General features: G+C 43.9%; 1 protein-coding gene across 2 annotated transcripts in view; it reads right to left on the bottom strand.

The window, feature by feature from the left end:
* LOC144672767 (uncharacterized protein C10orf67, mitochondrial-like) overlaps nt 1–27,767 on the bottom strand; it is a 148,750-nt gene that overhangs the window by 55,613 nt on the left and 65,370 nt on the right. For both annotated transcript variants that reach the window (XM_078534744.1, XM_078534755.1), the window contains exon 5: nt 5,830–5,976. In XM_078534744.1, the coding sequence (XP_078390870.1) occupies nt 5,830–5,976 (147 nt within the window). The remainder of the gene's footprint in view (nt 1–5,829; nt 5,977–27,767) is intronic.

The raw sequence follows: 27,767 nt of genomic DNA, 5'->3' as shown, positions 1-27,767 counted from the left end.
ACTTCTGTTGGGACCAGGCAAGCCAGACACAGCAAGCCAGAAGGCTTCGCTGCCATTGCTGGCTTCCCCCATGTCCAGGGTGCAATAGACTGCACACGTGTGACCATCAAGACGCCAGCAGGTGAGCCCGGTGTCTTTGTCAATGGGAAGGGCTTCCACTCCATGAACGTGCAGATGGTGTGTGATCACAGGATGCTGATTCTACAAGTGTTTGCAAGGTACCCAGGCAGCTCCCACGATACCTACATCCTCAGACACTCCCAGGTGCCGGGTTTCTTCAGTGCTCTGGCCCGGCTTGATGGATGGCTGCTGGATGACAAGGACTATCCCCTCAGAAGGTGGCGCAAGATGCCTCTCTGCCATCCAAGAACAGAAACTGAGCAGCGCTACAATAGGAACCATGCCTCCACAAGTGCTGTGATGGAGATAGCCATTAGTCTTCTCAGCCTTGTACATAAAGATGAATGTCCAAAGAAATACTCATAACACTTTTCTTAAACATACACATGCAGAAGAAATGAGGCACCCTCAGATATGTTGACACATCTGACATTTAACGTGTGAATCAGAAGTTCTCACAATTACTAAACAATAGTATCAACAATCAAAAAGAAATCATAAGGACCTGATCTTTGGCCAACAGAAAAACACCAGTGAAAAACCCGTGGTGTGCCTAATGTGCCTTATGCTTTTGTTTCCGGGTGCTACGTCTTGGTGCTGCCCCATCGCTGGGAGTGGTATCTGAGACAGCCTGCTGACTCTGCTGTCCTGTTGGCCTTGATGACCTTGGTGGCCGTCCTCTGGCCCGTGGAGCCTGTGCTGGCCCCACCTGGGAGGGAGCTGCCAATTCCACAGCTGCCATCTCCCCAATCGTCGCAGCCTCACCGGATGATACGGTCACTGGGAGAGGGGCGGAGGAGCTGGTGCCCTCATCTGGAGCGCCCTTAGAGAAGCCCGCAGAGATGACAGGCAGATGTTGCGCCAACGTGAGGTTGCCTCGGACCTCCCTGCTCACCGTGGATGGATGTGCAACGAGCTGGGAAGCTTGGTGCCCAGACCATCTCCCACACTGTCACTGACCAGCTGAGGTCATTGCTGATGTGAGGACTTGCTGGTCAGAGCGCATCCTCAGGAAGCCCTGATGGGTCTCCTGGAGTAGGCTATCCATGAGAGTCGCCATTCTCTCCATGGAGGACACATGGCACTCGGACATGTGGCTCATTGCTTAGGCGATCATCCGCACAGAATCCTCCACCACAGAGACCAAGCCAAGCATAGCCTCATGTATCTCACCCAGATGCTCCTGCACACCCGGCCGCATTTCCTGCCCCTGCTGCATCGCAGATGACTTCAGAGTCACATCATCAGGCACCAACTAAGCATGTGCCTGGTCCCCTGCAGTCCTCCAACTGCTGGTGTCATGGGCACTCTCTGTCTCTGCCAGCTCCTCCAGCGACTGTGAAGTGCCCTCACCACTGTGCCCTGGGACACTAGCCGATGTTCGAATTCCCACCAAGGTGCTAGTATCTGCGCTGGTGCCTGCTTCGCAGAAATGGTGTGACGCTGGTGAGATTTCAGGGCCCTCAGGTGTGAGAGGAGGCATCTGCTGCTCCTCCTCCTGGCCATGCGCTGATGATGCTGAAAGGAAGAACAAGGACAGTGGATCAGTTAGCGTGCACACACTGACAAACTTCATGCCTGTCCCCCCTGGCTCATTATGCGCTCAATCTTCCAAAACCAATGGCCCAGCAATGTTGCAACAATAACTAATTTAACAATCTTCAGTGCTATGGCTGTTGGGAGGATAATGCAGACCTCACTATTGGCCTTAAATACCTGGCCATGCCGCCCCAGCCTCACCGACACCAGTAGACCTGGGTGCATGGTGCCTCTCCAACTCAAGGGCCTCCTGCTCGAAACGGCTTAACAAGGGAGAGCTGTGCCTGGCCGCCTCCAGTCCCCGCACATTTGGACACGTTATGACCATTCTTCTCCTGAAAAAGAGAGAAGACCGTTCATTAGGGCAAATTGCACATGGACTCTGCTCGCGCATGCCACACCCCAACCAGAGTGGGGCATATCAGGCCTCCAGTGCCTCCTCTCCACGCTGCTGCTGATCACTCAGACCAAGATGCTAGGCCTGCTCCCCACCCCCCCAACCTTGGGCACATGCTGCATACATCACATTAGGAACCACATGGTATTTCCTCCCATAGCAAGGAGGTGCAACCACATGCAGCATAGAGGGCAGCAGTTGGTTCTTTGCCACGACACCTTGAGGCTCTCCTTCCACCGTCTCATCACCCTGAATAGGACATGTCCTGGAGTTCTGAGTATGCACCTATCTGAAGCTCCTCCAGGTTGCCCCCAAACTAGTCATGTGCGACTAAAAACAACACATGGTGTGGTGGAGAGCTCAACTCCTCATGACATACTCAGGCTGAACTCAGCATGGGCACTATCTGCATGGCCACCCAACAAAGGAAAAATGCCCTAAATGCTTCAATGCAGCCACAACAGTAAGACTTGGCGGGGGGGGGCCTCAGAGGGTAAGGCTACCTGCTGGGTTAAATGCCCAATGCCAACATGTACTCACCCTGCCAGAGCGCAACAAATCGTTGAAGTGCTTGTGGCACTGGATCCAGGTGCGCCACACCACGTCGCGGGAGCTCACCACCTCTGCCACCTCCTCCCAGGCACGTTTGGTCATGTGGAGGGGCCTCCTCCTCCCATCCTGAGGGACCAATAACTCCCGCTGTGCTGCCACCTCCTCAAGGAGGGCAGCAAGGCATTCATCAGAAAAACGAGGGGCGCTTTTGGCTCCCCGCTGGCCTATCCTGCAGCCTGCCCTGCTCCTCTGTCCTACCCTGCAGTCTGGCCTGCTCCTCTGACCTTCCCTCCAGCTGGGCCTGCACACCCGAGTCCCTCTGGTGCGGCCTAGAACTGGCCATTGTGAGCAGCCTACAGAAGGCTGCCTGGCCTTCTTTTAAACAGACTGCTGGGTCGACATTGGACCTGGCGGTCTGTGCATGCCAACCGCCACCCACACATTCCCGCTATCCACGGGAGTCGGCAAATACGCTGGGCGGGCCTTAATCGGCCCGCCCGCGTAAAATGGCAGAGCTGCACCCACCCGTGCCCACCCCCCACCCCTCCCAAAAACGGAAAATCCTGGCAATAGAAATCTAAAGATCAGAACCTATACAGAGATTCTGTACAAGGAGTGAGAGAGAATGGGTGAGCGTGTGTTTAAAATTTTTATATGTTGTATATGTTTTTCTATATGTTTTGTAAAGAAAAGCATTTGAAAACAGTGTCACATTCCTTACGGGTGAAAGCATGTGAGGAACCCGTTTTTTGGAAAATTTGAAGGGCATTGAATTTTGGACATTCTTCCTCCTGAGTTTGGAATATTAATTCGGGCTGTGAATATGTCATTCTTTAAGAAACCCCAGGTCAAGATTGATGTCCAGCTGGGAACACCTGCTGAGGGAAGAAATACTTTGTATATCTAAGTTAACAAAGAACCACTGTTGCCAGGCTAAAGACTCTTGCTGATTGGATAAAAACACCAGGCTTAAGAGAAGTATTCTTTGAACATCTTAGTCTTTAAGACCCTCAGCCAGAGTTAGTGTGTGTGCCTTAGAAGCAGGTGGCAAGAAAAAGACTCTCTCTCTTTCCCTATGTCTGCTCCACTTTTGTGTTAAAATTTCCTCAAACATCTAATCAGGATACCTCATCTGTTTTTTTGAAAGTCTGCAAGGTTGTGATAAGTAAGAGTCATCGCAGACAGTTTCACCTAAAAATCTGTCTGAAGGAACTTCCAGACCTATCGTGACCAGAATTCTGTTAGATTAACAGCATCGCGATCTCTTCGCTTTTGTCTTTTTGTAAGAAACTTTCCCATACTCCAGCCTCTGAAGGGGACTGTGTTTGTTTTGATCTGTTTTGTGTTTATGTGCATGCATGGGGGTTCAAAAATCTGTGTTTTTTAAAAAAAGGAGAGAATCCTTACACTTCTAAACTACAAATTGTATGTTAACTAGTTTATTAACTTGTTTTTTAATAATTTGTTTTATAATAGATTAATTTTTGTGTGTTTACTGATGAGCCATTGATCAATTAAACTGGCAGGCTTGAAAACCTTTAAACAGTGAAACTGCATAGCTGCAGTCATACTTACTTTGGGTATTTAGAATCATAGAAAGTTCAGAACAGTGAGCAGCTATTTTATTCATTGTACTTATGCTAGCTTCACATCAGAATTTCTATAGTCATTCATGGTAACCCATTGCACAATCTGATAACACTATCGGAAAATATTCTAGCCTATTTCTTTATGCTTCTGGTTTATGAGTCAATTCACCAACTAGCGGAAATAATCTTTCACTATTTGGAGTATGAAACTCATAACTTTGATCATTTTCATTATTCTTTTAACTTTCTTTACTCCAATGAATACAGACTTGGTTTTCCATGACTGTCATCACAGTTGAACCTTCTAATGCTCAGTGGCATCATAGAAAAGGCACATTATACCAATTTCATGGTTCCAATACCCTTTCTAAGTTCAATAGGTGAAATGACTTCCAAAAAGTTGGAAATCACCTGTGAAACTGGGCTCACCCAACAAGTGTTATGAGCACAAGCCTTTCACATAGACAGTCGAGCAGCTATGCAGTTTAACTGTTTAAAGGTTTTCAAGCCTTTCAGTTTAATTGATCAATGGCTCACCATTGTGCACTAGCTGTTCAAACCAGAATCCTCGGGTAAATTCACAATTAATTTACTATTTAAATATTGAAATAAGTTACCCGACTGCTCCGCAGAGGTTTCCAGCTCATCTCCAAACTCACCTCAGATAAACCTGGAGTGGGCAGGGTCATGTTGGGTTTCCTATCTGCCAGCACTTTTCAGGGTTTTAAATCCCCACTGCACCCAAAATTGCCTACTTGGTGGTTAAAATACTGCCCTTTGTGCAGGTTCATCACCACCTCCACTCTTCTGTGTTTATGCCATAAAAGATCTAAGTAACTTCATGTTGAATTGCATTGGCTCCCTGGCTATCTACTCCCAATTGCACATTCGTTTATCAATCCTGCAATTCCCAGCATTTTTCATTATAATTTGTCATTTATACAGTCCTAGCTGATCAGCGATTTGCAGGACACAATGTTTTACAACTATGTAAGTGCAGGAATAGACTGGACGTTAGACGTTTCTTCTTTTCCCAGGGATTGTGAGCCTATGGAATACACTGCTGGCTGATGTAGTGGGTGCCGACTCTCTCATTCAAAAGGAATTCCTGTCTGGGCCAGTGATTGCATCTTATAAAATGTAAGTGCCTTTATAGATTAACACTTGATTCATGTGATCTCCTGGACTGGTTTGATCATTTATGCTAGGCAGAGAGGAGCTTTCAGAAGTTTTTTTTCTCTACCAGCCCTTTATTCTTTATTTTGCCTTCCCCAGGAGGTTACATGGATGTGACAAGTGAACCAGGTGCAAGGTGGGGGGTGGGATGAAGTGTTTAGCCATGATGGCCATATCACATCATGTGAGAAATGCTTCATGGATCAGCTGATCTTTGTCTACCCGTCATTTCTGTATGTTCATCGATTGGGACTAATCATGCATACATGAACAATGGTGCCTTGATTCATGTAGGCATGCATAATTTCTGCAAAATAGCCAATATGCAAAAAGTTATTTTAAAAACAGCCATATCATCAAGGTTCTAACACACTAATGACTATAAAATAAACTGAAATGCTAAAACAGGTACAAGGAACAGACTTATTGTTGCTGGCAAGTTTCACAAGCACTTACCTGATATATTTCATCATCTGCCTCATACTGCATTAATCTCTCCCTTAGAGATGAAATGAGTGAATTTTTCTGCTTAAGCAAATCCAAGGTTGTGAAATTATCTTCAAGAGACATTTGATTCTGTGCATACATTTCTGTACAGTGTTTCTGTAATCAAAATAATAAACATTTTAAGACAAAAAGCATAACTATTTTTGTAATTTCATATCATCTCACAGGAACATAGAACAAGAACATACCATTTCACACCTCAGCCTGTTCCACCATTCAATTAAATCACAGGCAATCTTTACATTAACTCCATTTACCTGTTTTGGCTCCATAGCCCCTATCAACCTTGCCTAACAAAAATCTATCAATTTTGTTTTTCAAATTTTCAATTCATCTAGCCTCAGCAGCTTTTTGAGGAGAGTTCCAGATTTCCACTACCCTTTGTGTGAAGAAATGCTTCCTGACATCATCCTGAGCGGTCTACCTCTAATTTTAAGATTATGTGCCTTTATTCTGGAGTCCCAAAGCAGTGGAAATAGTAGGTGGAATCTTACCTACATTAAAAGTAATCACTGGTCATGATCATTTCTGGGTCGTGTTATGGCAGGCGGATGGTAAATGTCAAGCTGCCTAAATCCCAGAGGGAAACTTAAAGCAGCTGCCACAATGATTTGCAATTTGTACTTATTTCGAGATGCTGGCTTTGAATTCAGTAAAGAGAAAGCCACCAAGTCTTATAGGTTTCTTACGAAACTAAATTAAACCTTCATTAATAGAAGAAATGATTTTAAGCACATACAGAGATCTACAGATTACTTACTTTGATAACTTCTAAATCCCCTAATTAATCTAACCCCCAGTTACACCTCCGTTAAGGCAACAGTAAGACACATAGAATTTAAAGCACCCAGGCAAAGTAACACACAATAACCTGAACAGCCAAATTCAAACTGAGTTTTTCTCAGCTTCGGTTCCTTGTTGACAGCAGCTTGAGGCTTAGATGTTGGAGGCTTTTCACACTTGTGTTAGATCTTTAAATGCATTCCCTTACACACAGCCTTCTCTCCTTTATACACATTTTCCCCTTTGAATGCAAATTCCCATTATTTCACTACGTCTTTGGACTTTTACCTCACTAATAATAAAAATCTATCAAAGTACCAATTTTACCAGTAATCTTGGGAAAAGTAAACACACTGTTTCTTAATTTCTCCTGGCTAGGTGTAATATTTCACCCCCTCTTTTGAATTCAAGCTAGTCTGGTTTATTTAAAAATGAAAATGCTCCCTTCACATCTCACATTCTAAAACCTCCCCCATGTTTACCTATTTAACATTTCAAACCTATCTTATCTTCCGGTCCATCAAAGCCTTCAGACCAGCTGCCTTTAATTCAATTAAGTCCGCCCCCCCCCCACACACAAACACACTCATAGACCCATAGACACAGACCCCACTATTACTCTACTTTACAATAAATTCCAATAACATTATAAAAAATTATATCTTCCTGACAGTTGGGACCCCATGCTTACTGGCAAGATGCCCACTGGTAGAATCTTTTTTTAAAATTAATTTACAGGATGTAGCCATTGCTGGCCAGGCCAGCATTTATTGCCTATCCCTAATTGCTCCTTGAGAAGGTGGTGATGAGCTATCTTCTTGAACTGCTGGAGTCCATGTGGTGTTGGTACACCTACATTGCTGTTAGGGAGGGAGTTTCAGGATTTTAACCCAGTGACAGTGATGGAATGGCGATATATTTCCAAGTCAGGGTATACAGTGGCTTGGAAGGGAACTTCCAGGTGATGGTGTTCCATGATGGTGTTCCAAAGTATCTGCTGCCCTTGTCCTTCTAGATGGTAGCAATCGTGGGTTTGGAAGGTTCTGTCTAAGGGGCCTTGGTGAGTTACTGCAGTGCATCTTGTAGATGGTACACACTGCAGCCAATGTTCGTCGGTGGTCAAGGGAGTGAATGTTTGCGGAAGGGGTGCCAATCACGTGGGCTGCTTTGGTGGTGTCAAGCATCAGGAGGCAATCTCCTAATTGGCTGCCTCTACATCCAAATAAAGTTGGTAGGCTGAGAATGGGGAGGTGGTAGCATAGTGGTAATTATCCCAGAGGACCCAGGTAATGTTCTGGGCACCTTGGTTCAAATCCCACATCGGCAGATGGTTGCAATAAGATCGCCTCATTCTTCTAAACTCCAGTGAATACAGGCCTAGTCGGCCCACTCTCTCCTCATGCAACAATGCTGCCATCTCAGGAATCAGTCTGGTAAATCTTTCATGCACTCCCTCTATGGCAAATATATCCTTTCTTAGGTAAGGAGACCAAAACTCCACACAATACTCCAGGTGTGGTCTCACCAAGGCCCTGTACATCTTTGCTCCTGTACTCAAGTCCTCTCGCCATGAAGACAAACATGCCATTTGCCTTCTTAACTGCTTGCTGCATCTGCATGCTTGCTTTCAGTGATTGGTGTACAAGGACACCCAGGTCCCTTTGTGTCCCTTTGTACATCAACATTTCCCTATCTACCACCATTTGAATAATACTTTATCATTCTGTTTTTCCTACTGAAGTGGATATATTCACACTTATCCACGTTATACTGCAATCAAATGCAGCATACGATCATATGAACAAGGACCAGGAGTAGGCAATTCAGGCCCTCAAGCCCGCTCCAACATTTAATAAGATCATGGCTGACCTGATAATAACCTGAAATCTGCATCCCACCTACCCCCGATAACCTAACACCCCCTTGCTTACCAAGAATCTACCCACCTCTGCCTTAAAAATATTCAAAGACTCTGCTTCCACCACCTTTTTAGGAAGAGAGTTCCAAAGACTCATGAAGCTCTGAGTGAAAAAATTTTGCCTCATCTCTGTTTTAAATGGGTGACCCCTTATTTTTGAAGTGACCCCTAGTTCTAGATTCTTCCACAAGAGGGAACATTCTCTCCACATCCACCCTGTCAAGACCCCTCAGGATCTTATATGTTTCAATCAAGTCGCCTCTTACTCTTCTAAACTCCAGCAATCCAAAGCTAGTCTGTCCAACCTTTCCTCATAAGGCAACCCATGCATTCCAGGTATTAGTCTGGTAAATTTCTCTGAGCTGCTTCCAATGCATTTACATCCTTCCTTAAATAAGGTGACCAATACTGTCCACAGTTCCCCAAATTTAGTCTCCCTAGTGCCCAATACAACTGAAGCATAACCTCCTTACTTTTGTATTCAATTCCCCTCGCAATAAATGATAACATTCTATTAGTGTTCCTGATTAATTTCTGTAACAACCATACTAGCCTTTTGAGATTCATACACTAGGACACCCAGGTATCTCTGCACCTCAGAGCTCTGCAATCTCTTACCATTTAGATAATATGCTTCTCTTTTATTCTTCCTGCCAAAATGGACAACTTCACATTTTTCCAAAACAAAAACAGATACAGAAATACCTGGAAAAACTCAGCAGGTCTGGCAGCATCGGCGGAGAAGAGCACAGCTGACTTTTTGAGTCCTCATGACCCTTCAACAGAACTAAGTAAAAATAGGGAAGGGGTGAAATATAAGCTGGTTTAAGGGGGCGGGGGGGGCGTGGTTTGTTGGGACAAGAAGCCAGTAATAGGTGGAGATAACCAAAAGATGTCACAGGCAAAAGGACAAAGAGGTGTTGAAGGTGGTGATATTATCTAAAGGAATGTACTAATTAAGAGTAGAAAGCAGGACAAACAAGGTACAGATAGACCTAGTGGGGGTGGGGTGGGGGGAAGGAATACTAAAAAGGCTAAAAGGTAGAGATAAACAATGGGTGGAAATACATTTAAAAATAATGGAAATAGGTGGGAAAAGAAAAATCTATATAAATTATTGGAAAATACAAAAAGGAGGGGGAAGAAATGGAAAGGGGGTGGGGATGGAGGAGAGTGTTCATGATCTAAAATTGTTGAACTCAATATTCAGTCTGAAAGGCTATAAAGTGCCTAGTCGGAAGATGAGGTGCTGTTCCTCCAGCTTGTGTTAAGCTTCACTGGAACAATGCAGCAAGCGAATGACAGACATGTGGGCATGAGAGCAGGGTGGAGTGTTGAAATGGCAAGGGGTAGGGAGGTCTGGGTAATGCTTGCGGACAGACCGAAGGTATTCTGCAAAGCGGTCACCCAGTCTGCGTTTGGTCTCTCCAATGTAGAGGAAACTGCATTGGGAGCAACGAATGCAGTAGACTAAGTTGAGGGAAGTGCAAGTGAAATGCTGCTTCACTTGAAAGGAGTGTTTGGGCCCTTGGACGGTGAGGAGAGAGGAAGTGAAGGGGCAGGTGTTGCATCTTCTGCGGTTGCGTGGGAAGGTGCCGTGGGAGGGGGTTGAGGAGTAGGGGGTGATGGAGGAGTGGACCACGGTGTCACAGAGGGAACGATCCCTACAGAATGCCGTCGGGGGGGTGAAGGGAAGATATGTTTGGTGGTGGCATCATGCTGGAGTTGGCGGAAATGGCGGAGGATGATCCTTTGAATGCGGAGGCTGGTGGGGTGATAAGTTAGGACAAGGGGGACCCTATCATGTTTCTGGGAGGGAGGAGAAGGCGTGAGGGCAGATGACCCCCTTCCCTATTTTTACCTAGTTCTGTTGAAGGGTCATGAGGACTCGAAACGTCATCTGTGCTCTTCTCCGCCGATGCTGCCAGACCTGCTGAGTTTTTCCAGGTATTTCTGTTTCTGTTTTTGTTTTGGATTTCCAGCATCTGCAGTTCTTTGCTTTTATCATATTTTTCCACATTACACTTTGTTTGCCAGATCTTTGCCCACTCATTCAACCTATCTATATTTTTTGTAGCCTCCTTATGTCCTCTTCACAACTTACTTTCCTACTTATCTTTGTGTCATCAGCAAATTTGGTAACCATCCCTTCAATCATTTCATCCAAGTCATTTCTATAAATTATAAACAGTTGAGGTCCCAGCACTGATCCCTGTGGTACACCACTCGTTACATTCTGCCAACCTGAAAAAGATCCATTTATGCCTACTCTCTACTTCCTGTTAGCCAGCCAATCTTCTATCCATGCCAATATGATGCCCCCTATACCACGAGCTTTTATTTTCCGCAATAACCTTTGATGTGGCACTTCATCAAACACCTTATGGAAATCTAAGTACAGTACATCCACTGGTTCCCCTTTATCCACAGTCCATCTTAAACATGATTTCCCTTTCACAAAACCTCTGCCTGATGACCTTGAGCTTATCCAAGTGCCCTGCTATAACATCTTTAGTAATAGCGTCTAACATTTTCCCTATGACAGATGTTAAGCCAACTGACCTGTAGTTTCCCGCTTTCTGTCCCCCTCCCTTTTTGAATAATGGAGTTTTTGCCATCTTTCAATTTAATGGGACCTTCCCAAATCTAGCGAGTTTTGGAAAATTAAAACCAATGCATCAATTATTTCACTAGACACTTCTTTTAAGACCCTAGGACAATGTCCATCAGGACTTGAAATCTTGTCAGCCCGCAGCTCCAACAATTTACTCAGTACCACTTCTCTGGTGACTGTCATTTTCCTGACTTCCTTCCCCACTTCCATTTCCCGGTTAATATCCCAGCTGCTTCTGTGACGTTGCTTGTAGCCTGTATAGTGAAAACTGAAGCAAAATACCTGTTCAATTCATCTGCCATCTCCTTGTTTTCCATTATCAATTCTCCAGACTCACTTTCTATAGGACCAACGCTCACTATATTACTCATTTCTTTTTAAAATATTTATAGAATCTCTTACCATGTGTTTTTATATTTCTGGCTAACTTTCTCTCATACTCTAATTTTTCCCTCCTTATTAGTCTTTTAGTCATTTTTTGCTGTTCTTTATATTCTATCCAAGCATCTGAACTGCAATCTGTCTTTGCACAATTATATGCAACTCTTCATTATACTGAATCTTTCAATTCAACTTACCTGAAAACAAAATATAAGCAGACCTGGACAGCTCATGTCATGATAGTGAAAGATTAGCACTGAAATAATACCTTCACATTATATTGAAGTGCTTGCATTCTTTAGCAGCTTTAGTAGCCACTTTGTTATAAACTATTTGTTCTGGGGATATGGGCGACGCCAGCATGCCTGCTCTTAAACTTGACCTGAATAAAGCTTTTGAAATTTGTTCTTCACTTACAAATTATTTTGAAAAACAGCAGAAGCTGCTCATGCCACACACTCCTCAAACCACCCAAACCAGACCTTCCATCTGTAACTAAGAACTTCCAAGCTATGAAAACTTTCATAAACCTGATACCTGACATTGGGCTCAGCACCTCTGCCAGGCAGTATCTACCCCTTGATACTGGTCCTCATATCCTAGGGAGATGGACTGGTTGTGGCTCAGCTCACAGTTTGGCTTTCCACCAAGACCATCCCAGCTAAAACCTGCATGAGGTGAGCTTGCTGCGCTAATCAGGCAGATCTGGAGGTGCAAACCTCAATTAGAACACCCATTTTCAAGTCCTCAATATCAGTTGAATGAGGCACATGTGCACATAAAAGGCTGTGAAGGAAGATGAAGGCTGCAGTGGGATTGGCACTCTTCAGTCATCTTGGTTTGCCATGCAGCTGGGTAAAGATTGCCAACCCATCAGGATTGTGTGGCTGTTGACTGCACACAGACTACCTCACATTAAACGATGACACAAGCAGTCCTCTTGATGCAGACACCAAAAAGCCCTAGAGCGATGGTTGAATGGCGTTGAGGCAACATTGCGAACCTTGAAGTCTCATAGTCACAAATCTGCACATAGGTGGTGGATGCTTGATGGTCACTGAGCTCTTGGATTTAGACAGAAGTAGTGCCCTGGCAGCCGCATCCACAACTGAGCAGTCTCTTTTTGGGTCCTCGCTGCTCACCTCACTTGAGGAAAGGGCTAGAAAAGGTGCCGCAAACATAGACTATCTCAAACGATCCTGACTGAAAAACCCCACCCAATGGGATCACCGCCCATGCAGGTAAAAACACACAGAAACATTCTGAACCTGGAATGTGTGCACCCTATGGACAATTAAAACACTGAATACCACTGAATACTCTAAAAGGAGAACTGCCACAGTTTCTCGAGGACTTGCAAGATGTAACATCAATGTTGCTGCTCTAAGTGAAACCACTGCAGAAGGCCAGCTTAGAGAGAAAGGTGGAGGTTACACTTTCTTCTGGTAGGGGAAACTAGAAGAAGATTGCCATATCCACGAAGTTAGCTTTGTCATCAAAAACAGTGCCACAGATATACTACAGAACGTCCAATTGGTATTGACAAACGCTCATGACCTATGCTTTCAGCTTCATGGCAACCAATGGGCCACAATCATCAAAGCTTATGCTCCCACACTCGGTTCTACTGACGGAACCAAACAGCTCTTTTATGCAGATCTGGATTCCATACTAGCAGCCATCCCAAAACAAGACAAACTTATTATACTGGGAGATTTTAATGCCAGAGTTAATCACAACTACACTATCGGAAGGGTACCATCGGAAAGAAGTGGGAAAATTAAATGCCAATGGTCTCCTCCTCCTCACCAAGTGCTCACGATTACAAACACACTCTTGCGTCAGGAAGATAAATACAAGGCAATGTGGAAACATCGCCGATCCAAACATTGGCACCTACTGTACTATGTCATTGCCTGTGCCGGGATAGGAAGGACGTGCACATAACCCGAGCTATGCGGGATACAAATAAATGACTGCTGGACAGACTACAGACTTGTATGCTCCAACATGAGCATGCTCCTGCCACCCAAACAGTGAAGATCCTCATAGAAATTCAAGAGAAGATTTAACATCCAAATTCTCCAGGATATAAAAACAAGAGAACAATTCCACTCTCCAGCTCTCACAGTCTCCAATAATGCCAGTGTGGAAGAATTTTGGGACAAGATCAAATCTGTGATCCAAGAGACGTTCGCCCAGATTGAGTTTGAACTTCACAGGCACCAAAACTAGTTCAATGAGAATGATAAATATGCAAACTTGTTGATCGGAAATGCTAAGCCTTCATTATGTATCAAAATCTATACCACAGCAAATCACCCAAATCTGAAGCTCAGGGAATGATATGTGTCATCAAGAATGTGTGGTGGGTAGAGAAGGCAAATGAAATCCATGCTACACATGGAGTGCATTCCATAATGCTTTGGCCTGGCATTATGGAAAATCAATTGTGAAAGCTTGGTTTAATTGTTCTATCAGCTTCAAGCAGTTAGGGAACAAACTGTAAGGCAAATTGGTATGGCAAATCATTTAGTTGCCATTCTAAATACCAGCTGACTCTTGGAAATCTAATTTTTAAAAATTCATTCACAGCATGTGAGCTTTGCTGGCTGGGCCAGCATTTATTGCCCATTCCTAGTTGCCCTTGACAAAGTGGTGGTGAGCTGCCTTCTTGAACCGCTGCAGTCCATGTGGTGTAGGTGCACCCAGAAGGAAATTCCAGGATTTTGACCCAGTGACAGTGAAGGAACGGCAATATATTTCCAAGTCAGGGTGGTGAGTGACTTGGAGGGGAACTTCTAGGTGGTGGTGTTCCCATCTATCTGTTGCCTTTGTCCTTCTAGATGGTAGTGGTGGGTTGAGAAGGTGCTGTTTCAGGAGCCTTGGTGAATTCCTGCAGCGCATCTTGTAGATGGTACACATTGCTGCTACTGTGCGTCCGTGGTGGAGGGAGTGAATGTTTGTGGATGTGGTGCCAATGAAGCGGGCTGCTTTGTCCTGGACGGTGTCAAGCTTCTTAAGTGTTGTGGGAGCTGTACTCATTCAGGCAAGTGGGAAGTATTCCATCACACTCCTGACTTGTGTCTTGTAGATGGTGGATAGGCTTTGGAGAGTCAGGGGGTGACTTTCTTGTCGCAGGATTCTTAGCCTTTGACCTGCTCTTGCAGCCACAGTATTTATATGGCTAGTCCAGTTCAGTTTCTGGTCAATGGTAACCGCCAAGATGTTGATAGTGGGGGATTCAGTGATGGTACTGCCATTGAACGTCAAGGGGCAATGGTTAGATTCTCTCTTGTTGGAGATGATCATTGCCTGGCATTTGTGCGGCGTGAATGTTACTTGTCACATGTCAGCCCAAGCCTGGATATTGTCCAGGTCTTGCTGCATTTGGACGTGGACTGCTTCAGCATCTGATGAGTCGCAAATGGTGCTGAACATTGTGCAATCATCAACGAACATCCCCACTTCTGACCTTATGATGGAAGGAAGTTTCATTGACAGCTGAAGATGGCTGGGCCGAAGACAGGATTATTAAGGAATACTCTAGCCAAGGTGGCATCAGTACTGAGGCAATGCTGCATTGTCAGAGGTGCGGTCATTCAGCTAAAATGGTTAAACTGAGGTCCAATTTACATGCTCTGGTGGATACAAAAGGCCCAATAGCACCATTCAAAGAAGAGCTGGGAGCTTTCCCAATATAGATGGCCAACATTCCCCTTACAACCAGTATATTCAAAACAGATCAACTGATCATTCATTCTGTTGCAGTTTGAGGGACTTTACTATGTGCAAGATACTTGTCCATGAAACACGTGCTTCAAAATGCATTGATAAATATGAAACACCTGAGTCTTTGTTTCCTGGAATTCACAAAAGTTATGATTATGATGTCCTTGTCATGCAGGGGGAGGGGGTGCAGGGGAGGAGCAATGGAGAGTTGTAAGTGGAAATATATAATAAATAATACTATATATACTTGAAAAGTAACAATTTACAGGGCTATGGGGAAAGGGCAGGGGTGTGGGGCAAATTGGACACCTCTTCAAAGAGGCGGTATGGGCACAATGGGCTGACCTCCTTCTATGTTTAAAATGTTATAATTAATTACAGTTAGCACCTGGTGAGGTGCCAGCCAATCCAATCTCTTCTGAAGGTGAAAAACTAGTTCAATAACAATGGGGAAAGACAATTCAAAATAAGAGTCTTTAAATTTTAAATTAGTGTATTATAGATCTCTGGATTTCCCAATCAAATATATTTTCCCATTTGTTGTGTAACAGTTTCTGTGGTGTATTTCTACCCAGCTGGTCCCAAATCAGTTAACATGACAGGTTAGACAGTGAGTTTGTCGTGCCTCGCACTGTCCAATCGGCAGCATATGAAATAAGGTCAGATTGTAGGTGGGCGAGAATGCATCTGCAGTTTGCCCAGCTCACCTATATTTACATCAACAATGTCAGCAGAGGAGTAAGTGTGCTAATTTGCTGGAAATTAATTATTTAGCTAATAGGATATTACTTTTTAAAGTATTTTTTAAAGTTAGCTAGTAGTAGAATGGGAACATTAGTAATTCTACCACCAACCATTCCCTTAAGCCACTTCTGTTTCTTTTCTTTACTCTTTCATGGGATGTGGGCGCTGCTGACAAGGCCAACATTTGCTGCTCATCCCAAATTGCCCTTCAGCTGATTGGCTTGCATGCCCATTTTGGAGAGCAGTTAAGGGTCAATCACATTGCTGTGGGCCTGGAGTCACATGTAGGGACGACAGATTTCCTTTCCTAAAGGGCATTAGTGAACCAGATGGGTTTTCACAACAATGGTTTCATGGTCACCATCACTGAGACTAGCTTTTAATTCCAGATTTATTAACTGAATTTAAATTCTGCCAGCTGCCATGGTGGGACCTGAACCCATGACCCCAGAACATTAGCCAGGGACTCTGGATTTTTTTGTTCGGTGACATTACCACTATGCCTCTGTCTCCCCCTATACAAACGAGCTGGGTGTATCAAGCAGGGAGTTCTGCTACAACCATTTAGCACAGAAGAGACAGCTAAGTGATTTATCAGCATTATCCAAAACTGCAAATATGAATCACAATCCAACACAAGCTGCAAAATTCGGCTCCATAATGTATGTTTTCTCGGTGCTACAAGCTCAGTTTTGGGTGCAAACGAATACCATTTTGGTGAGGGCACTAATTTGGATGTTGGGAGCATGCACTGGAAGTACGAAGAGTAGGCAAATTGTCACGTCAGTCAGCATGTGCTGCTGATTTGAGTGTATGCGCACTATTTTCAACTTCAATGCTGCAACCCACTCAACGCCCTCTCAACCTCGTACAGCTAAACATTCGTTCAGCTTCGGAATAACCCCCAACCGGTGCTATTTAAAAGGAACATCTAGTTTCAGGCTACTTGCTAATTGATTTTTATTGGCTGTTGCTCAGTTTCTAGAAGTGGTGAGAGTTTTCAATGCTACGTAGAGACCGATTTTCCTTCCGAAGTCGGGAAATGGACAGCAGGACCATTTCTGAGTTTCGATCCCATCCTGGGGAGAAGGGGGAAACAGTCACAAACCCCAATTTTTCAATGAGCAGCCTGTTATTTGGCTGCAGGACAGGTCCAACTAGTGGCCACAGGGGTGGGAATGAGAATATAAGCGCCTTAACGGCGATTAAGCTCTCTGCCTACCCTCAAGCCTGCCTCCACTTGGCTGTTAAAATTCTATCTGAAATGTCTGCAAAAGGATATACAATAGTTAAATAAGTAGGCAAGAAGGTGGCAGATGGGGTATAATGTGAGGAGGTATAAGAGATAGCACAAATAGAAAAACAGAATATTTTTTAAATAACAAAGTGTTAAATGTTGGTGTTTAGAGGTAGTTGGACGTCCTGGGACCAGAAACAAAAAAGGTGACCTGCAGGTGCAGCAAGTAATGAGGAAGGCAAATAATATGTTGACCTTTATTGTAAAGAGTTTGGAGTACAAGAGTAAAGAAGTCTTGCTACAGTTGTAGGGTGCTTTAAGGACATAAGAAACAGGAGCAGAAGGCCATTCAGCCCTCCGGGCCCATCCCACCATTCAATGAGATCATCGCTGATCTACCTCAACACCATTTTTCTGCACTCTCCCCACATCCCTTGATGTTTTTAATATGTAGAAATCGATCGATCTTAGTCTTGAACATGCTCAACGACTGAGCCTTCACAGCTTTCTGGGGCAGAGAATTCCAAAGATTCACCACCCTCTGAGTGAAGAAATTCCTCCTCATCTCAGTCCTAAATGGCCTGCCCCTTATTCTGAGACTGTGTCCCCTGGTTCTAGACCTCCCCCAGCCAGGAGAAACATCCTTCCAGCATCTGCCCTGTTGAGCACTGTAAGGATTTTTTATGTTTGAACGAGATCACCTCTCATTCTTCTAAACTCCAGAGAATAAAGACCCAGTCCATTTAATCTTTCCTCATAGAACACTCCCTCCGTCCCTGGAATGAACTTAGTGAACCTTTGTTGTACTCCCTCGATGGCAAGTATACCTTTCCTTGGGTAAGGAGACCAAAACTGCACAGAATACTCCAGGTGCGGTCTCACCAAAGCTCTATATAATTGCAATAAGACATCTTTACTCCTATACTCAAATCATACTGTAATAAAGGCCAACATATTATTTGCCTTGTTAATTGTTTGCTGTACCTGCATGCTAGCTTTCAGTGGCTCATGAACAAGAACATCCAAGTCCCTTTGAGGTTTAACACTTTCCAGCCTCTCACCATTTAAGAAATGTTCTATTATTTCTGTTTATCATTCAAAAGTGGATAACCTCACATTTTTCCACATTGCTTCCACCTGCCAAACGTTTGCCCACTCACTTAGCCTCTCCAAATCTCCTTAAAGTGTCTTTGCATCCTCCTCACAACTCATACTCCACCTAGTTTTGTGTCATCTGCAAACTTGGAAATAATACATTTAATCCCCACATCCACATCATTGCTATAGATTGTGAATAGCTGGGGCACAAGCACTGACCCTTATGGTACTCCACAGCCTGCCAATCTGAAAATGACCCATTTAATCCCACTCTGTTTTCTATTCATTAACCAGTTCTCAATCCATGTCAGCATATTACTCCCAATCCCATTTGGTCTAATTTTGTTTATTAACCTGTGTGGGACCTTATCAAAAGCTTTTTGAAAATCTAAATGTACCACATCCGCCAGTTCCCCCCTATATATTCTGCTAATTATATCCTCAAAAACTCCAACAGGTTTGTTAAACATGATTTCCCTTTCATAAATCCACATTGACTCTGCCCAATCCTACCATTACTTTCTAAGTGTCCTGTTACCACATCCTTTATTATAGATTCAAGAATTTCCCTACTACTGATAACAGGTCTGTAGTCCCCCATTTTTCCTCCCTCCTGGGAATTCGATGCACAATGAAAAGAGGTGTGGTATACATAGGAGTTATTCTAAGTTAATTAAGCGAGTAAGTTAATTAATTAACTAAATAACATAAGTAACAATAGCAGGACAGGTATTATGTTGCAGCTATGGAATGTGGGTGCTTTTGGACACCAAGGTGATCCAGGACAAACACATCTGCAGAAATGCAAGCAGCTAGAATAATTTCAGATCAGGATTATTGATCTGGAAGCCGGGTTGCAGACACCACGCTACATAAGGGAGGGAAGAAATACCTGGACCCATTGTTCCAGAAGACAGTCACGCCTCTTACATTAGGGTGGTCTGTTTTGATCAGCAGCGAGGGATAGGAGGATGTGACTGTGAATGAGGCAGGTAATGGGACCAAGCAGATAGTAATGGAGGAGCTTCAGACTTTGTAATTGTCAAACAGGTTTGAGGTGCTCACAAGTGAGGTCTGTAAGGTAGATGAGCAGGCTGGCCATAGCACCATGGCAGGGGAAGCTGTTCAAGTTGGAGGGAACAAACAGGAATGTAATGGTAGTATGGGACAGTATATTGGGGAGCATTGACACATTGTTCTCTGCAGCAAAGAGTGAGAGTCCAGAAGGCTGTATTGCCTTATCGGTGCCAGGGTTCGGGGCATCTGCTCAGAGTTGGAGAGGAACTTGCAGTGGGAGGGGGAGCATCCAGTTGTCGTGGTTCATGTTGGTACCAACAACATAAGTAGGACAAAGACAGAGGTTTTGCATAGCCAGTAAGAGAAACTAGGTACCAAGTGAAGCAGAACCTCAAAGATAATAATCTCTGGATGATTACCTGAGCCATGTGCAAATTGGCAAAGGGCAAATAACATTAGAGAGGTGAATGCATGGCTCAAAGACTGCTGCTGGAGAAGTGGAATTCAATTCATGGGGCTCTGGCACTGGGGAAAGTTGGGGCTGTACCGTTGGGACAATCTACACCTGAACCGTGCTGGGTCGCATGTTCTTGCAAATCACATAACTGGGGAAGTAGAGAGCACTTTAAACTAAACGGGTCGGGGGGGGCGGTGGTGGTGGTTGTTGAGGGATCAAGCTTGGGTAGATGTGGCAAATCAAGGATTCGACTCAAGGCAGGAGACCATAATAGTAATATGGGAAATGAGGGTCTTAGGATAGCAGTAAGGGGCAGAGAGAGAAAACCTAAGAATACACCACTAGTCAAGACTAAATGTTACAAGGATAACAAAAAGACAGAACTAAAGACTCTGCATCTGAATATGCTTAGCATTCATAACAAAGTAAATGAATTGATTGCGCATATTGAAGTAAATAAAAATGATCTGATAGCCATTACGGTGACATGGCTGCCAGACGGCAAGGATTGGGTCCTGAATATTATGGGGTACATGACATTCGAGAAGATTAGGAAGCTAGGTAAAGGTGGAGGCGTAGCACTGTTGATCATGGATGGCATTTGTGCCATAATTAGAGATGAACTTGGTTCAGGAGATCAGGATATAAAATCAGTTTGGGTGGAGATGAGGAATAGTAGGGGGGAAAACAATCACTGGTGGGAGTTGTCTACAGGCCCCCTAACAGTAACCACAATTTAAGATAAAGTATACAAGAAGAAATATTGGGTGCTTGTGATAAAAACAAAAAGCTAAAAGCTACTGCGGATGCTGGAAATCCAAAACAAAAACAGAATTACCTGGAAAAACTCAGCAGGTCTGGCAGCATCGGTGGAGAAGAAAACAGTTGACGTTTCGAGTCCTCATGACCCTTCGGCAGAACTGAAGTATAGTTAGGAGAGAGGTGAAATATAAGCTGGTCTAAGGTGGGGGGTGGGGGGAGAGAGAAGTTGAGGGTGGGGTGGTTGTAGGGATAAGCAAGCAGTGATAGGAGCAGATAATCAAAAGATGTCACAGACAAAAGAATCAAAGAGGTGTTGAAGGTGGTGATATTATCTAAGAAAAGTGCTAATTAAGAATGGATGGCAGGATACTCAAGGTACAGCTCTAGTGGGGGTGGGGTGGAAAGACTAACAACGTTTTAGTTTTAGATTTAAAAATAATGGAAATAGGTGGGAAAAGAAGAATCTATATAAATTATTGAAAAAAAAGGGGAGGGGGAAGAAACGGGGTGGGGATGGGGGGAGGGGGAGTTTAAGATCTAAAGTTGTTGAATTCAATATTCAGCCCGGAAGGCTGTAAAGTGCCTAGTCGGAAGATGATGTGCTGTTCCTCCAGTTTGTGTTGGGCTTCACTGGAACAATGCAGCAAGCCAAGGACAGACATGTGGGCAAGAGAACAGGGTGGAGTGTTAAAATGGCAAGCGACAGGGAGGTTTGGGTCTTTCTTGCGGACGGACCGCAGGTGTTCTGCAAAGCGGTTTGCGTTTGGTCTCTCCAATGTAGAGGAGACCGCATTGGGAGCAACGAATGTAGTAGACTAAGTTAGGGGAAATGCAAGTGAAATGCTGCTTCACTTGAAAGGAGTGTTTGGGCCCTTGGACGGTGAGGAGAGAGGAAGTGAAGGGGCAGGTGTTGCATCTTCTGCGTGGGCATGGGGAGGTGCCATAGGTGGGGATTGAGGAGTAGGGGGTGATGGAGGAGTGGACCAGGGTGTCCCGGAGGGAACGATCCCGACGGAATGCCGCCAGGGGGGGTGAAGGGAAGATGTGTTTGGTGGTGGCATCATGCTGGAGTTGGCGGAAATGGCGGAGGATGATCCTTTGAATGCGGAGGCTGGTGGGGTGATAAGTGAGGACAAGGGGGACCCTATCATGTTTCTGGGAGGGAGGAGAAGGCGTGAGGGCGGATGCGCGGGATATGGGCCGGACACGGTTGAGGGCCCTGTCAATGACCGTGGGTGGAAAACCTCAGTTAAGGAAGAAGGAGGACATGTCAGAGGAGCTGTTTTTGAAGGTAGTGTCATCAGAACAGATGCGACGGAAGCGAAGGAACTGAGAGAATGGGATGGAGTCCTTACAGGAAGCGGGGTGTGAGGAGCTGTAGTCGAGGTAGCTGTCCCTTCACCCCCCACCCTGGCGGCATTCCGTAGGGATCGTTCCCTCCGGAACACCCTGGAAAAAGCACACAACTGTGCAAAGATGAGTGACAGATCAGATGAATAGTCAGAATATATAGAACGGCAGACAATGACTATAGGGTTAATCAGGAATAAGAAATAAGAGTATGAGAGGAAGCTAGCTAGAAATGTAAAAATGGATAGCAAGAGTTTCTACAGATATTTAAAAAGGAAAAGAGTAAGTAAAGTGAGTGTTGGTCCTCTACAGTGACAATGGGGAGTTAATAGTAGATTAAGGAAATGGCGGATGAAATGAACAAATATTTTGCTTCTGTCTTCACTGTAAAGGATACAAAAAACATTCAAGTAATAGCTGTAAATCAGGAGGTGAAAGGGAGGGTGAAATTACAATCACTAGGGAAGCAGTCTGAACAAACTGATGGAGCTGTGGGCTGACAAGTCTCTGGATCCTCATGGACTTCATCCTATGGTCTTAAAAGAGGTGGTTAATGAGGTAGTAGATGCCTTGGTGTTGATTTTTCAAAATTCACTAGATCCTGGAAAGGTTCCATCAGACTGGAAAGTAGCAAATATAACCCCTCTACTCAAGAAGGAAGGGAGGCAGAAAACAGGAAACTATAGTTCAGTTAGCTTGACGTCTGTTGTGGGGAAGGTGTTAGAATCAATCATTAAGGAGGTTATAGCTGAGTGCTTAGAGAAACCCAAGGTAATCGGGAAGAGTCAGCATGATTTTGTGAAAGGGAAATCACGTTTAACCAATTCATTGGAGTTCTTTGAAGGAGTAACATGCGCTGTGGATAAAGGGGAGCCTGTAGATGTGCTGTACTTGGATCCCAGAAGGCATTTGATAGGGTGCCACATCAAAGGTTATTGCAAAAAATAAAAGTTCATGGTGGAGGGGGTAACATATTAGCATGGATAGAAGATTGGCTGGCTGGCAGAAAACAGAGTATGCATAAATGGGTCTTTTTCTGATTGGCAGGATGTGATGAATGGAGTCTCGCAGATGTCTGTGCTGGGGTCTCAAATTTTTACAATTCATATCAATGACTTAGGTAAGGGGAGTGAAGGCATGATAGCTAAATTTGCAGATGACAGAGATAGGTTGGAAAGTATGTTGTGGAGAGCACATAAGGAGGTTGCAGATGGATATAGATAGGTTGAGTGAGTGAGTGAGTAAGGGAAAAAATATGGTAGATGGAGTATTATGTTGGAAAATATGAAGTATTTCACTTTGGCAGGAAAAATAAAAAAGCAGGGTATTACTTAAACGGAGAACAGCTGCAGAATTCAGAGCTGCAGAGCAATCTAGGTGTTCTAGTGCACGAGTCAGAAAAAGTTAGTATGCAGGTACAGCAAGTAGTTAAGAAGGTTAATGGAATGCTATCCTTTATTACGAAAGGAATTGAACATAAAAGTGAGGATAAAAATATATGGAAAAACTCAGCAGGTCTGACAGCATCTGCGGAGAGGAACACAGTTAACGTTTCGAGTCCGTATGACTCTTCAACAGAACTAAGGAAAAGTAGAAGAGAGGTGAAATATAAGCTGGTTTAAGGCGGGGTGGGACAAGTAGAGCTGGATAGGGGGCCAGGATGGATAGATGGAGATTGCCAAAAGATGTTATAGACAAAAGGACAAAGAGGTGTTCCTTAGTTCTGTTGAAGAGTCATACGGACTCGAAACGTTAACTGTGTTCCTCTCCTCAATGCTGTCAGGCCTGCTGAGTTTTTCCAGGTATTTTTATTTTTGTTTTTGTTTTGGATTTCCAGCATCCGCAGTTTTTTGCTTTTATAAAAGTAAGGATGTTATGCTTCAGTTATACAGGGCATTGGTGAGACTGCACCTTGAATACTGTGTATAGTTTTGGTCTCCTTATTTAAGGAAGGATGTAAATGCCTTGGAGGCGGTTCAGAGGAGGTTTACTAGATTGATACCTGGAATGAGCAGGTTGTCTGATGAGGAAAGGTTAGACAGACTGGCTCGCTTCCACTGGAGTTTATAAGAGTGAGGGGTGATTTGATTGAAGCATACAAGATCCTGAACGGTTTTGACAAGGTGGACGTGGAAAGGATGTTTCCTCTTGTGGGTTAGTCCAGATCTAGGGGGCAATGTTTTAAAATTAGGGATTGCCCTTTTAGGAAAGAGATGAGAATTTTTTTCTCTCAGAGGGTTGTGCAACTTTGGAACTCTCTGCCTCAGAAGGCAGTGGAAACGGAGTCATGGAATATTTTTAAAGGCGGAGGTAGATAGCTTCTTGTTAGGTAAGGGAGTCAAAGGTTTATCGGGAGGGGAGGGGTAGATGGGAATGTGGAATTCGAAACACAAACAGATCAGCCATGATCTTAATGAATGGCAGGGCAGACTCGAGGGGCCGAGTGGCCTACTTCTGCTCCTTTTTTGTATGTTCATATATCCTTTATTAAATAATGGGGTTACATTTGCCACCTTCCAATCTACAGGAACCAGTCCAGAGTCTATAGAATTTGTAAAGACGACCATGAGTGTATCTGCTACCTCTACAGCCACCTCTTTCAACAGTCTGGGATGTAGATCATAAGATCCAGGGGATTTATATACTTTAAGTCCCATTAATTTCTCTAGTACTTTTGTTTACTAATATTAATATTGTGCAATTCCTCATTTGCACTAGTCCCTTGTTTCTCCATTATCTCTGGGAGGGTTTTAGTATTTTCCTGTGGAGAGAGACACAAAGTATTTAGTTTCTATACCAATTCCTTATTCCCCATTATAAATTCTCCTGACTTTGCTTGTAATGGATCCACATTTGTTTTTACTAATGTTTTCCTTTTGACGTACCTATAAAAGCTTTTAAAGTCTACTTTTATGTTTCTCGCTAATTTACTCTATTTTAAATTATATCATATTATCGTCACTCTTTCCTAAATGATCCTTTACAACAAGATTATTAATTAGCCCTTTTTCATTCCTCAACATACTGCTCTAGAAAACCATCTTGCATACATTCCAAGAATTCGTCCTCTACAACATTAATACTGATTAGGTTTCCCCAGTCCAAATGTAGATTGAAATCCCCGATGATTATTATATTATACTTGTTACATGCAGCTCTAATTTCCTGATTTATACTGTGATTTACATGACCACTGCTTTTTGGTGGCCTATAAAAAACTCCCACCAATGTTTTCTGCCCCTTGCTGTTTCTTAGTTCCACACAAACTGCTTTTATGGCCAGAATTTTCCAGCCCTTCACGCTGGCGGGACCGACGTGAGCAGAGATTTCAATGGCTCGGCAGCTGGAAAATTCTGGACTATGTCTTAATCTTTAGAACTAAGATCTTCTCTCACTACAGTACTAATGCACTCTTTAATTAACAGTGTTACCCCGACCACCTTTTCCCAGCCTCCTGTCCTTCCTAAATGTCACATATCCTTGGATATTCAGATCCCAGCTTTGGTTTCCTTGTGGCCAGGTCTCTGTAATGGCTAACAGGTCATACATATGAATTTTTATTTCAGCTGACAATTCATCTGTTTTATTATGAATGCTGCAGGCATTCAGATACAGAGCCCTTCATTTTTTTTAACTGTATTTGTAAACTCTGGCCCTATCTACTGGCATACTCTTAAGTTTGCAATCACTGTGTGATGGTCATTTTCCTATAATTTTCTCCTACATGATCTCTTCCCCCATCTAGTTAGTTTAAACCCCTCTGTACTTGCTTTGTTTACCACTCAATAGAACATTAACCCCAGCGTTGTTCAAGTGTAGACCATCTCAATGGTCAGCTCCCACTTTCCCCAGTACTGGTGCCTGTGCCCCATGAATCGAATCCCATTTCTCCCATGCATTCATCTCTCTAATCTTATTTATCCTACGCCAGTTTACACATGGCTCAGGTAATAATCCATAGATATTACCTTTGAAGTTATCCTTTTTAATTTAGTGCCTAGCTCCTCATACTGACTATGCAGAACGTCTTTCCTGGTCTTACCTATGTCATTGGTACCAACACGGACCATGAACACTAGATCCTCCCACTTCCACTGCAAGTTCCTCTCCAGCCCTGAGCAGATATCCCAAACCCTGGCACCAGGATATCCCAAACACTGGTGAGACCACAACTAGAGTACTGCATACAATTTTGGTCTCTAAGGAAGGATATACTTGTCTTAGAGAAAATGTAATAAAGGTTCACTGGATTGATTCTTGGGGGACAAGGCCTTTATTTTGTGAAGTTTAGTATAATAAGAGGTGATTTCATTGATGATCCCTTTGGCAATTTTCACAGCTGCCCCAGCCTTTCCATTTGACTGGGGCTGGTGTGGAGATGATGTGTAGTGTGAATTTCCCAATCATTTATGAAACAGCTGAATTCTTAACTTGTGAACTGAGGGCCATTGTCACTCATCTCAATGTCTAGAATGCCATAATGACTGAAGTGTGCTTTCAGGCATTCTATGATCTCACTGTTAGACCAACTGACGTCTAACTCCCAGTAGTCTGAATAGTTGTCAACTGTGATAAGATAATCAGTTCTAGTGAGAGTGAAGAGATCTACGCCAAGCTTTATCCATAGCCTAAAAACAAAAAGCTAAAAGCTACTGCGGATGCTGGAAATCCAAAACAAAAACAGAATTACCTGGAAAAACTCAGCAGGTCTGGCAGCATGGCGGAGAAGAAATCAGTTAACGTTTCGAGCCTTCATGGCCCTTCGGCAGAACTGTTCTGCCGAAGGGCCATGATGGCTCAAAACGTTAACTGATTTCTTCTCCGCCGATGCTGCCAGGCCTGCTGAGTTTTTCCAGGTAATTCTGTTTTTGTTTTTATCCATAGCCTGTCTGGAATGTCATTAGTCATGAGTAGCTCTTTAGCTTGCTTAGCTGATGTTCATCACAAGCACTGCACTGGCTGATGTGGTCCATGATCACACTGCTCAAATTTGGCCAGTTGAGCGCTTCTCTTGCCTTCCTCAGATTAGACTCAATTCCTTCATGGCTTGCATGGATGCATTTCAGCATCTCTTTTCTCATCTCCTTAGGGATGCCTTTGTACCTTTGTACAAGGTGCCATCTTGCGCAATCACTTCACCTCTGTATGCCCAACACTCTCTTAAGCAACAGGTGCATCCTTGATGGTTTCAGGCCATCCTGTCATCACTACTTCCTGCAGCAGCTGGAGCATTGCATCTCATTCTACAGTTTGCTTGATCTGAGCAAGGCATTTGCCTGTCAGATTCAATGTCTCTGCTGGGTTGATGAGTTCCAGGGTATGTCATGCTGTTGCTTCTCGTTGAATCTGGAAAATTTCACACTGTGTACTAGCATCATCAACTTTCTTCAAAGGGAGTGCAACTCTTGACAGCATGTCAGCGATGCATGCGCTTCCCCTGTTTGTATTTCACTTCCAAATGATATTTCTGCAAACAAAGTAACATCCTTTGCTGACGCTTTGGAGCACATTGTGGTCAGACTCTACTGTCACTACGTCTCTCCAAACAGGTACTGAGTAAAATGCTGACAAGCAAAGACAATAGTCAGGCACCCTTTCTTAATCTGTAGCATTGTTCAGTTTGTGTTAACAGTCTGAATGCAAGTGCAACTGTTTGTCCTTGCTGCATGAGGATTCCTCCAAGTCCTGTTTCACTGGCATCACACTGCAGGGTCATTTACGTAGAGGTTCACACTGTGACAACAAATTGGGCAAGAACTTTGCTGGTAGTTCACAAATACAACAAACCGTTGCA

Source organism: Cetorhinus maximus, chromosome 3, assembly GCF_964194155.1.
Source record: "Cetorhinus maximus chromosome 3, sCetMax3.hap1.1, whole genome shotgun sequence".
NCBI lineage: Eukaryota > Metazoa > Chordata > Chondrichthyes > Lamniformes > Cetorhinidae > Cetorhinus > Cetorhinus maximus.
The sequence above is the reverse complement of the archived record's forward strand: the minus strand, read 5'-3'. Positions and strand labels throughout refer to the sequence as shown.